The sequence below is a fragment of the Myripristis murdjan genome, chromosome 7 (assembly GCF_902150065.1).
Source record: "Myripristis murdjan chromosome 7, fMyrMur1.1, whole genome shotgun sequence".
In the NCBI taxonomy this organism is placed as follows: domain Eukaryota; kingdom Metazoa; phylum Chordata; class Actinopteri; order Holocentriformes; family Holocentridae; genus Myripristis; species Myripristis murdjan.
The window spans coordinates 15,711,257-15,724,516 of record NC_043986.1 but is presented as its reverse complement, the minus strand read 5'-3'; the positions used below and the strand labels follow the sequence as shown (position 1 = coordinate 15,724,516).

At 41.1% G+C, this 13,260-nt stretch overlaps 1 protein-coding gene across 1 annotated transcript; it reads left to right on the top strand.

Moving 5' to 3' along the window:
- The first annotated feature begins 5,500 nt into the window (after positions 1-5,500).
- Positions 5,501-11,977, top strand: LOC115362007 (mitochondrial glutamate carrier 1-like). Its single transcript, XM_030055762.1, has 10 exons — positions 5,501-5,635; positions 6,531-6,642; positions 7,174-7,299; positions 7,726-7,781; positions 8,614-8,704; positions 8,798-8,916; positions 9,073-9,268; positions 9,480-9,637; positions 9,801-9,876; positions 10,014-11,977. Exons 2-10 carry the CDS (start codon positions 6,620-6,622, stop codon positions 10,171-10,173), a joined length of 1,005 nt encoding a protein of 334 aa, XP_029911622.1. The 5' UTR covers positions 5,501-5,635; positions 6,531-6,619; the 3' UTR covers positions 10,174-11,977.
- The last annotated feature ends 1,283 nt before the right edge of the window (positions 11,978-13,260 follow it).

Below are 13,260 nucleotides of genomic sequence, written 5' to 3'. Positions count from 1 at the left end.
TTTCTCAGCGCCGCCGGTGGATGTGACTCTCACTGGCTTGGAATCACTCGCGGCTGGCAGATGAGTGCGATGTATGAGGTGGGGCACGGCTCCACAACCCAATTCAGACTACTCTCCCTCCACTTTTCCCATTTTAACTTATGTATTTTTAAATATTATGTATTATTATTTGCATTTCTGCTTTATTTGATAGTTAAAGTAGAGAGAGAGAGGAAAGGCAGGAGAGAGAGACATGCAGTAAATCTCTGCAATCTGAGCCACCAGGGACCAGGGATGTGTTGCTGCCCATGCAAATCCTTTAACTGATTGCACCTGAGTCCATATTAAAAATAAATAAATAAATAAAAATGCTGCACAACATTGCCCTGAGGAAGACATTGTTGTCAAAACACAGGCTAATAAATACAATATTTACAGATAACGTTTATATCTATCTAGAATGTGTAGATTAGCTGCAGAACATGCAGGGCTCAGGGTTTGATTTCATTGTAAATTTGCAGTCTTATGCACAGCCATTTTGCCTGGAATCAATATGCATCCACTGACCAAGTTTTAGTATTATTTGCCCAGCATGATGGGGTGAGTGCTTGATGGAGCTTTATGCATATAATGTCCCGGCTGAAATGATCACTTGTGGTGAGGAGGATGGGGCTTTTTTCCTGGGACTCCAGTGTTATAATCGAAGCAGGCTGAAGAAGTGAAAAAAAAAAAAAAAAAAAAAAAAAATGGTAACAAATGTTTTTGTGACACCTTGGACTCTGTCAATGCTCTAATATTTGAATTACATGCATCAGTGACTGGATGCCTTTGTCCCATACACACTGTAATCCCTGTTACTTTGCATCAGTCTCTACTGTGGTTTGTGCTGTGTTTGGTAATATCCATTATGCTGTTATTTCTATACTTGTTTGACATGTGCCATGGCCCCAAGTCATTTTTTTTTTTTTTTTTTTTATTGCTCTTTTGTGTGGTGGAATGACAATAACGTCAGTTACCTCAGTTAAAACTGACTGAAATATTTCCTAATAATTCTCTCAAAGATCTTGTGTTGGTGGCATGTGACCTTTTGGCCCTGGGGCACAGCCTTACAAATCAGGAGGGGGTTAACGTTTCTCTCTGACCCAGTTCGAGGGCTTTCCCTGGGCGTGTTGAGTTACCTCTCAGGCAGAGACGCACAGAATTAAAACTTCTAAAATCACCTGCAGGCCACATTATGACAAGAAACACAAGCAGAAGGGCAATCAAAATTGATCAGTCTCCTCTGGCACTAGCTTGCCATGTAGTTGGCTTATTCTGAAATGAATCCCCGGCTTTAGGACCATCTGTCTGGGAGCACATAAGGAAATCACATTTGCCTGCGGATTTTCTGCTTGACCACAAGACACAAGACATGGCTATCACGATGCAGCGAGATTGGCTCATGTGCTGACAAGAGCAAACTCTTTTTTTTTTCTTTTTCTTTTCTTTTTTTTTTTTTTACATTCAAATGTGACCCATAAAGTACCATGGTGTTTGTATAGGATGCACCCACACAGTGATAGTGTATCTAAGCACCGTGATGTGTAGCTTGCAGCTCCTCACTACTGCAGAATAAATAAACAAGACAGATCCTTCAGCTGTAACTGTTGACTTGAGTCATATCTCACACAAATAATCCACCAGTAAATAAAGGCTGAATCTGTGTCAGGACAACTGTCTCTGACCGACTTTGTTGCAATCATCTGATGGACTTGTTACTAAACATGGGGAAACATAATAGGTTTCATATATTTCTGCTGAAAAAGTGTGACCTAGCATGTTAGTTATATAAATGTAGAGTGTGAATAGAATGACAGAAAGGGACCGGGGCAAATGGTGGAAAAAAGCAGTAACATGTCATGTTATGAGCAGATTAGATGCTACAAAATGTGTAATTCAATAAAAAGTGTGGTTTTATAAGTGATGTAGTTAATGTGGGTCTGTAGACCTGCAAAGACGCAAGATGCGAGATGTAAGATGTAATTTTGTACATTTACTTCTATTTGCACAATCTTGGATATTTCACATTCACATTATTATTATTATTATTATTATTGACATACTGGCATTTGTTATTGAAATGAACTCAAGGGAAACATTACTTACAAGAGGGAGTGAATTTTGGTTGACAGAAAACTTGACTGTCTCTGTGAGCTTCTCTTCTATCTTTTTCTTAGTTTTTCAATTTAGTGGCAAGAGCATTTAAATAATGACTTTTTACTGGATTGTCTATATTTGTCTCATATTACAAAAGACAAAGAATTACAGTTTGAAGTAGGGAATAACTTCCTGAATGTGAACCTTTGTTGCATGTCATTCTGCATGGAAACATGATAACATTCAAATACCAAGGTGTTAAAAATAAGATATACCTTGCTGTTTTTAGGATATTTTCAGGGCTTTTCAGGGCTTTTAATGATAAAAACTGGAAAGATAAAAATTCCAGTAGACTTCAGTGGAATTAGCTGTTGTGATTTTTATGATATTGACTGTAAAATATGTTGTAAACAAGGCTTTACCTGCTCCATTATGTCTGTTTTGGGTATTTCTATCAAGGATTTTTTTTTGCTTCACAGAAAAGTGTCTTTTATAGAGGATTTTCATTTAAATTAACTTTTCATAATCTTTATTGATCCTATTATGCTGATTCAATAAAATTTTCTACTACCTTGTGGATGAAAAATACATCAAAATATTATTTATTTCCTTTCCTTTTCCTTTGGGTAGGTCTTTTATGTCAAAATTAATGGGTTTAAAAATCATGTTATTTTCTCAGCCTTCATCAATGTGGTACCTCAGGTTTAAAAATATGATAAAGCACATTTTAGTGCATCTTCCTAAATGGAAATATACAAATCAAATTATGTAAAATCACATGTGCAGTGTAGCTTATTAGAGCACAAAATCCAAGTAAGGCAGACTTGTCATGACCTGACACGTGTAAAGTCAAGCAGCTGGATCGGCTTCTTTGTCCAGCTGGATGGGTGGAAGGGTCAGGCAGGAGTTGTATAACTTCTGGATTTATTTTTCAGTGAAAAGCTTTGTGTAATACCTGTAGCTTGTTGTTTTTATAGCTGTTTGGAGTAGATGTATGGTAGATACAGATATATGGGGTAGATATGAGGTCCAGAGGATAAGAGTGGATTAGGTCCTCCATAAAAGATGGAGACCTCCACACTACAATCTGCACCCCTCGCCTGTTCAGACATCCACACAGGAGAGGACCAGACAGAGGACGAATTTACTGGACACTCAAAAAACAACAGTAAACTCAACAGTCATCGTCTTTACATCTTCATACACTACTTTGGTACAGGGAATCCATCTGTCAAGGTGTGGTAAACATTTTTTATTTCTTTCATTTTAGGTTTACATGAAATTTAAGGCACCGATATTGTTAAAGTTAGATTTTGTGTGAAGCCATTTTTGTTGTTTTTTTCACAGAGCGACTGTCTTTCAGCAGCTACCCAGAACCAAGGCGTGTTTTATGTGCTGCTTATGGACTTAGAAGATTTACCTCTGTTGGGTTTTGTTGGCTGACATTGACTGTCCAGTGTGTGTGGGTGTGTGTATGCGCGCATATGTGTTCAGCATGTCCCTATTTGCCTTGACATGTATGTTGCTGTGTGCAGCATGGATGGATGTGACAGTGTGTTGTTGCATGCTGGAAAACTACACCTTCTGGACTGAGATACACGACTGTGACCAGTGTGTGGCTATCAACACCACCATGTGCAGCGGCTACTGTTACACACAGGTGACATCCACACACCTTTTTCAACAAAACATTACAACAAACTGTGTGCCAAAAAACAAACAAACAAACAAAAAAAACACTCAGTTGAGGGCTGGGAATGATGATGAACTGATTGACCACACCGTAGTGTGGTCTGTGGACATAACAATGCTCAACAAACACATGCAAGTGAGAAACAATAAGTACAAAAAAAGAAGAAATGAATGCTTGTTAATCTAAATGAGCAGATGGTTTTGAAACGATGTCAAAAAAGATGTCAGTTTGTTCTTTTTTGTACATGTTATTTTTCACTTGCACCTTTTTGTTGAGCTGTCCGTGACCATGATTAGGAATATGTGGGTATAGAAAATGCATGGATTGATTGATGGATGGGTGGGTGCCATGACAACCAAACTTAGGAACAGTTAAAGCTGCAGAGATGGTGCTGTATTCATAAGACTGATCTTACAATGCTGATCACACCATCCCATGTGAATATGGAAGTAACTGTGAAAATCTTAATGGTTTTACTCTTTAATTCCGGTAAAGGAACTATTGATATTTTGCTAGACACTCACTCACTTGAACAAGATTTGATAGATGTAACCAAATGAATGCCTATCCCTGAACTGACTTTACACACCCAGTCACGTGCTGTAAAAAGTACATCCAGTGCCACTCTGTTCTGTGTGACCAGTACATGGCCTCTGACGGTGCCATTTCCTCTCCACACAGGACACCAATCTGAACGGACGATTTGGCAGGACATTCCTGATCCAGCGTGGCTGCATGCCACATTCCCTGGTGTACCGAGCCGCCCGGGTGCCAGGCTGCCCCAACAATGCGAACCCTTTGTTCTACTATCCTGAGGCCCACCGCTGCCAGTGCAGGCGCTGTGACACACGCACACACCAGTGTGTCCACACAACCCGAACCTCTGCTGGCCGCTGCCCCACTGGAGCCAGAGAGACAAAGATTAAGGCTCAGGACAGAGGCAGCATGCCCTGAATACTTAACAGGGCTAATATAAGCAGTGCACATGAATGATAATACAGCCAAATGACACAGCTGTTGACCTGGCATTGATGGATGATGTAGCTGTACTCAGTGTTTCTGCTTGTTGGTGATACTGTGGTGCCTCCTCACATGCCCGTATTGTCCATTAAACTGGTTGAGTAGGCAAAGCACTGTGTTATGAATGCAATAAAAGCCTGTATTGATGCATGCACTATACCTTTGTGAGTAATTTTATTATCACTGAGGTCTATTGCTGAGTTAGTGAAAACAGGTGCACAGTTCCATCTCTCCATTTCTGTTAAAATTTTAATGTGCACTTTGTGATGATGCTCAAATGGGTGAAATGTAGGCTAATCTGTATGATGTTGGATTGTTGTGTGCATGGGTTTCCGTAGGAGCTCTCTTTAACACGCACGCACGCACGCACGCACGCACACACACACACACACACACACACACACACACACACACACACATCCTCAAAGATAACAGGAGAAATTCGTAAGGATTCCTTGGAATAGAATTTCTAACTGTCTTACATTTATTTTATTTTCCTAATGTTTCTAATGTTAGTCACAACCTACTTCTGCCAAAACCTAACCTCAACCAAAAAAATCCGACGCTATCCTAGAAAATGTAAATGAGCTCATGTCAGGTACCAGCTCGCACTTGAGGCTTTAATTCCTGTCTAACAAGTAGATTCAGGCCAACCCACCTTCCAAAGAAACTCATTGGTAGAGGTGAAACACCCCGTACGTGTTGCTTCCTGTCTTTTGCATTTTATTCATTCATTCATTCTTGTTGCGAGGTGAAAAGTCGGCACATTTTACTGCAGGAACGCCAAATCCTGGACTTTGTCTCAAGGTGGGTACCTGCTCTCTATTATTTGTTTTTGATTATGGTACCAGCTACCTTGTGGATTCGCGATTTAGTTACTTACACTTGCACTGTTAAGGGTACAGCTGTTACCTAGGTCGGTAGGTGTTAGTGCATGTAGCAAGCTAAAAGAAAACGTCAGGAAAGTGTGTGTTAGTAGCCGGTCACTTTCACTTCAACATGAGGGGTTGCAACGCAATTTGCGCCCAGAGCTAGTGTGCATGAAGTTGCCGTGTTTCGATAAATGACCGCTTGGGGTGCTGTGGAGCACGACTGGATTTTTTTTTTTTTTTTTTTTTTTTTTTTGTGTCAATTTTACATGACTGAGCCCATCCAGGTAAATTCTGGACTACAAATGATCTTGGTGGTCATATCACGCTATGCTCTCAATATTCTTTGTGTTTTTCTATCATGAAGCATAAAGACAAGGCTTTTGGTCGAGTGTGCAAATCATCAACTGGGAGAGCTTGATAGTCTGTGCAGCCCCCCTGTCTAAGATCCAAATCTCAATTGTCTGCAAGCTTACAATATTTCTCTCTGTCTACATTTCTCCTTTGTGCTTGGTTTCCCTGGATTCACCTCACCTGTGTGCTTTATATGAATTCAGAATGTAGTTTTTAGAGGTGGGGTTTTTGGTAGAGATCCATTTTGTTGCCAGACTCGAGCCAGTCTCATAAGCAGGCAGGCAGGCAGGTGTATTACTGAAAGCCATTGTAGATTATGGTGCTATTATAGCAGGGCGATGAGGGATACCCGCTCCATTTCTTGGCCGGGCCGAGCAGTGGGTGGGGAGTGAGGTGTAATTTTACCTTGGCTCTGCAGGGAAGAGGTTGCCTATATATATAACTGTGAGACTCACTCTGTCTTGCCTGGTGTCTCCCAGGGACTCTCAGCCTGCTCTCCCTCCTGTGGCCTTCTCCAGCTCTTCTGACAAACCCTACTCTCCTGCTCACAGTTCCCACACAGAGAACCATGGCCCAGCAACAACAGATCAGGTATGAATGCTGTGTTTTGCTATGGATATGATTGTCTGTTCACTTAGTAACATGGGAATACGGCACATTTTGACTCTTCCATTCCATCAGTTATTGTAGTATACAATTACAGTTCACCAATTTTTCTGCAAGAGCTGAAAATCCAACATGGGAATTCATAGGTGCCTTAGGATTTGCAGTGCCTTATGAGTCATGCTTATGTGCTTATGGTTTTGATTTACGCTATGGACAGTTATTTTTGGATAGCCAGATTCTCTGAAGCAGCTACTCAACCCCTTATACTATTATTGCAATGACTCCACAGGCTAAATCCCATTCAGTAAGGTTTCTCACACACTGAGTCATTTTATAGGCATAATGGATGGTTCACCTCTGCAGATTATGTTTTATTATTTTGTGCTTTGGTGTGTTGATGACCAGCCTTTGCAATGCTTCAGTAGTTGTCAGGATTTACACTTAACCTGTCACATATAGAAATATGTCAGGAGTTGAAATGTTAAGTGCATGACCTTTTTACTTGGCTTGGTGCAGCCTCCCAGCCAAACTCATCAATGGAGGGGTAGCAGGCATGGTGGGAGTCACCTGTGTGTTCCCCATTGATCTGGCCAAGACACGCCTGCAGAACCAGCGCAGCGGGCAGCAGCTCTACAAGAACATGTAAGACCCACGCCCACCGAAAGAAAAATCACTGATTCCTGGACCTTTCTCCTCCTGTGTGTTGTCAAAAAACTGTTCTTTCTCGTTATTTGCATTGCAATACTTACATACATGCATAGTTTGATACCTGACATTTTCTCACCGTACAGGTTTTCCCGAAAACCTGTTACATCATTCAGTGACACATTTACATTAGAATGCCTCTCTATAGTCAGAATGACAATGTAATTTCAGTTAAAAGTAAAGTGAGTTAGTACTATTTCTTTCTGTGAAAGATTTTTTGGGCACAGGAGCTGTTAATGTGTTTTCAAGCAATAGCTGTACTTACACACATACACAGTTGTAATGGCTGTATGAGGATTATGTGTTTATTTTAGATTGTTTGCACAGTTGGATATAAAAATCCATTTCTGTTTCTTTTTTTAGGATGGACTGCCTCATTAAGACTGTTAGATCCGAAGGTTATTTTGGCATGTACAGAGGTAAGACAGTCAGGATATCCATACTGGCCTGTTCAATATGTGATTGTTGTGCAGTATAATCTTACTGCACAGGATATCACAACCTATAGACTAGTTGTGTTAATCTAGAGTTGATCAATACATTACATCACATTCGGCATCTGATCTAACTCCGACTCCTTGCCACCCATTTACCCACACGCCAAAAGAGGGAAATGTCGTTTTTCAAGTTTCTTTCTTCTGCCTTTAGCCTACATGCAGTGACATGTTTCTGAATTGGAACGAAATTCCATGGAACCAATGAATAGGTTATTGATGGTTCAATTGCCCATTTTGTCAGACAGTGAAATTGTGTCATCTGCCACAATGGATTGGCTTGCTCAGAATTGACTTTACTAGCTATGTGTTTGTTGAAAATTTTGTGTTTTCAAAATGGCAACAGCCTGCACTGAAGATAAGATTATTTTAGCAATGGCTGCATTAAAGCCCAAACCATTTTGCACTTCACATGTGACACTGCTTCTTTTATCTATTCTGTGTGAAAACCCCTGTGATCCAAACAGTAGAAATAATTTCTTTTATGTATGAGTATTTGTTGTACCTCACGTGGTCATATCTGTTTTTTCTTTCTTTTTTTTTTTTTATATTTAAACAATGCACGTTCCTTTTCTTCCTTGGCTGTCCATCCTCTGATATGCAATTTTTGTTGCTTAGAGTGTGCATCTCTGTGTAAGGGTGATTGTGTGTGTGTGTGTTATGGTTTGCTATGCATATGCCTGTATGTGATTAAAATGATGACTTTCATGACTAATATCTGGTGTTGTTGCTGTTGTTGTTGTTGTTGTTGTTGTAGGAGCTGCTGTAAATCTCACCCTGGTGACCCCCGAGAAGGCCATCAAACTGGCTGCTAACGACTTCTTCCGCCACCAGCTGAGCAAAGATGGGTGAGTCATGTTGTTGCAAAGGACTCATTCTCATACTGCAAAATCTGTCATCTTTGGTTTATAACCCAAATACTTGGTGCTATGTGTATTCAGTGGCAGGTTGACCGTGTTTAAGGAAATGCTGGCAGGCTGCGGTGCGGGAATGTGCCAGGTCATTATCACTACACCCATGGAAATGCTCAAGATCCAGTTGCAGGATGCTGGCAGGCTCGGTAAGGCTACCAGCAGCCAATTTGGATCAAAGTGCACATCACTGTCTGGTGAATTAATTAGAATGAAATAGGAATTATTACCTCCACCAAATAATACACACGGATGTGATATCCATATGTGAAAGATGATGACAGGGTCTTTCCTGTCTCTGCCAGCGGCCCAGCAGAGGCTGATGCCCGCTATGGTAACCACTCTGAAGTTGGGGGGAACCAGTGCTGTTCTTAGCCGCTCCTACAACGCCAACCCTGCCCCTCAAGTCACCCGAGTGTCAGCTACTCAGATCACCAGAGAGCTCCTGAGGACAAAGGGAGTCACAGGGCTGTACAAGGGACTGGGTGCCACGCTGATGAGGTGAGAGGGGATTCAACAAGCACTGGCTCATCACTCATTCCTACACTGCTTGGTTCTGCCTGTAGGGACCGCCCAAGTCCACAGACATTTTAATTACAAAATAAAGTTCAGATTTCTGACCTCGCTTTACCTCTCAGCTTTACAATCTTGCGTACTCTAACTTTTATTATCCATGTAACATAGTGAGCATACTTGTCTTTTTTGTTTTCAGGGACATCCCGTTCTCAGTTGTGTACTTCCCACTTTTCGCCCACCTGCACCAATTCGGGCAGCACTCACCAGAGAACCCAACCGTGCCCTTCTATTGGTCCTTCATGTCTGGCTGCTTGGCGGGATGCACCGCCGCCGTGGCCGTGAGCCCCTGTGATGGTGAGTAGCCCAAACTATGTGGACATCCAGTCCATATTTTGGAGTTGAGCTTTTGTTCCGATGAGTTTAACAGACTTCACTTGCGCTGTGGCTGAGTTTCTCTGTGCTTCAGTGATTGAAATATTGTGGTTCAGTTAATACAAGCTGTATCTCTGTCATGCAGTGGTCAAGACAAGGCTGCAATCCCTCAAAAAAGGAGCCAATGAGGAAACCTATAATGGCGTGGTGGACTGCATTAGGTAACATAGGCCTCTCTTACCAAACATAATTGTGTTGAATCCTAACAGTGTCTCGCATCATGCCTCTGCCTGACTAGGATTAGTCTAAATGGGGATAATTTGCAAGCTAACTCTTTACGCTCTGTCCTCCCTTGCAGTAAGATCCTGAGGAAGGAGGGTCCTGGGGCCTTCCTGAAGGGGGCCACTTGCAGAGCCCTCGTCATTGCTCCTCTCTTTGGCATTGCCCAGGTTGTCTACTTCGTGGGAGTTGGAGAGTTCCTGTTAGGTTACACCCCCTACAATATCTACTCTGCCTAAACCAGCTTCTTGGTCTACTGTTTCATTAAATGACAGGCAGCTATGGCTTGGGCCTAGCTTTGGACCCAGCTCTTTGTTACTGTCTACTGTATTTACTGTAGGAGGTTCTCAGAGTGAAAACGTGCCAAGGGAGCAAGATAGCTACCATTTTATTTCAAAATCTATCTGTAGCGTGTCTCTCTTGCTTATTTGTTAGTCTGAGATTGAAACTGCACTCATCTTTATGGGCTTTAATGGAGCTATTGGAAGAAAAAAGGGCAGAAATAAGAGTTGTCCATTCCTCCTCAATTTTCCCTCAATGAGGGATGTGATTATCTAGCTTTGCCCACTGTACTTGCCCCAGTTTAAATTTACTCTTCTCTGTGGCCCCCATCCTTTCGCCCTTATTTTTTGCTTCGATTTAGACCCTACCTCCAAATGCACTCCATATCCCTTACCCCTTACTGTAACCCTAACCCATGAATCCTTCCAGCTGCCCCATCACAGCACCCACTAGATGTTGGCTGTCACAGAGTGAAAGCAGAGAGAAGGAAAGTGTGCCAGCAGGGTCTACTGTACCACATAAAAGCAGATGCAGATCATCAGAGGTTTACTTGAACAACTCCAATCCTGTTTTAAAGGGTTATGTATACCAATGGGCGATTAATGTTGATGTTTTCTATGTATATAGTTGTTGTTGTTGTTGTTTTTTAATATAGACAGGACTTGGTAAATAACTGTTTTCATAAATAAATGCCCCTTAGGATCATCTCAATAACCTGTTTGCCCAAAGAGAACTTGAAATCAGACTGTTTTCATATAAAAGACACACTGGGACTTTATGTCCAATGTGTCTATACAGTATTATACAAGTGATTGGTGTTGCATCACCTTCTGGCCTACTTCATCTGTTCTGATTTAGCTACATTGGTTTATAAATAGTAGGTCACAAGATGCTTTCTGGTATCTATATTTTAGACGAGAGGACTTGGGGTTGAGGTGTTTCAGATTTGGAGGCTTCAAGAGAAGTACTCTGTACTGTGAATCTTCTTCATGGCAGGCTACACACAGTTCTGCTTATGAAACAAAGACGCTTAAGTTCCTCAGACAGCTGAATAAGGCATTATGTAGCTGCCTTTTGAAAATTTTATGGTGACAAAGATGTGAATTGAACTCCTTTTTCAGTACGCTCCTGTGACTGAAGTAAGTCAAGATGTTTCATTTTAAAAGTAAGAGGCGAGGTGTTAAACTGCTGTGATGATGAACAAAACTCTTTTTACCTTCTGGGACTTGCCGTGCTTTTGGGACCAAGTCTACTGAAAATTGCGCAACATAACCTGTTACACTTCATTATTTTCTCTTAGCAGACTGTGGTTGTCTGTGATGAGTGAGCTTGTTCCCAATAATTGACATGCATGAGCTCATGATAAGATCATGTTTAAGCATTATGCAGGGGAACGGTGCAATGCAGGGCTGCTTTCTTCATGTTTTGGGAAACATTTTCCAAGTCTGTGTCCTTACTACTCTAAAGTATTTTGATATATATGTGTCTGACTACTGTAATTATATATGTACTTTTTTTTTTTTCTATTTTCTTGAAGTACAAAATGAATTTCAACACATTGGGAAGTGTAGTGAAAACAGCTTTGTGCAGCTAAATATAAAACACCTATAGGTCTGTTGTAACCACTGTTACCAGCTGAGGACCACTTCAAGAATATTGGCTTCCCAATTGTGACTAACAGCCCTCCAGATGAGACTATTCTTTTTCAATGGATTATATTATATTATATTATATTATATTATATAAGTCTCACTGTAAGATCTTTCGTGTAAATACATAAACTGAATAAATATTTACATCTTCAAGGTTTATTTGTCTTGTTTGTGGGCTGTGTTGAAGCTTGTGGTATAGTGCAGCTGTCTGTACTCACTCTCAGGTAGAAGTCATGTCATGAAGTCACAGGTAGGACAGCTAGAAACTAGCTTTAGGGTTGCGTGTGGTCGGTGTTGTAATCTTTTCTGATGTAAGCTTGAAAGGCCTTGCGTTGCTTTTCTACACATGTGCATCAGTGTTGTGTGTATGTGTGTGTGTGTGTGTGGCTGTCAGGCTCCAGGCAGAATGCACATACTGCAGTGTGGGGGTAACTCTACCCTGTGAGGACTTGCGGGCTGCGCTATATCACTTGCATAACTGCCGTGGTCAGCTGTCTTGTGAGCTCAAGTGCAGAAAGGTGAAACTCTGACATGAGCCTCATACTACTAAACCTGGAAGCCTAGTTAATCACAGATGGTATCTTTCACAATCAGCACCACCAAAATATAAAGGAAATGGGTTAATAACGTGTAATTATCATATGTAAGCGTTAATAATCTGACTTAAAATGATATTCTGTCCCTCTCATGTAAGGTTACATGGGTCATTGTTGTGTTGCTCTTCAGAAGCTGGTATAAAAGTAATGTTTTGCTTTAATATAATTAATAATTTGGCACTTCTATCAGTATTGGCTTCCCTGGAGATCTTTATGCCACTCACCTGCTTCTTTCTACATTTAAATCCACGTTTCTTTGCTCTTGTGCAAAATATAATAGTTGTAACAGACCTTGAACTGAAATGACACTGCTCTGTTTTCTGTGCCAAAGTTTTCAAACTTGTCATAAATCATCTATAATAAATTACTATGTCATGTAATAATCCCTGTATTAGCTCATACCAGTTCCACAAAAAATCCACTGATGAAAGTCACAGCCTCCTACATAAATAACAACTGGCAAAGAGCATTGGTGATATTTCAGTGATAGAAGTCATTAATACATTTACAGGACCAGGCATGAGGGCTGCGTTTGTAATGGTGGGCTTTCACGTGCTTGAGTGGACAGCTCAAGGCCAGATTATTTGATATGAGTCTGATGTGGGCTGATATCAATCCTACAACATGCTTCAGATGCTGAGAGATTTCATGAGAATATCAGCGGCGCTTGTCTTATTTCTGGTCATGGAGCGCTGGCCTCACGAGGGTTCATGATTACAGGAAATAGCTATGTGCTGATACTACGTTGGAGCGTGGAAAACGCTTGGAGATGAAATAATGCAGTGGGAAGACCATA

Excerpts from the sequence above, each read along its gene's own strand:
- LOC115362007 (XM_030055762.1), top strand. The coding sequence starts at position 6,620 with ATGGCCCAGCAACAACAGATCAG. Across the intron at positions 7,300-7,725 it reads CAGCAGCTCTACAAGAACAT|GATGGACTGCCTCATTAAGA; the intron begins GTAAGACCCACG and ends TTCTTTTTTTAG. Across the intron at positions 8,917-9,072 it reads GCAGGATGCTGGCAGGCTCG|CGGCCCAGCAGAGGCTGATG; the intron begins GTAAGGCTACCA and ends TGTCTCTGCCAG.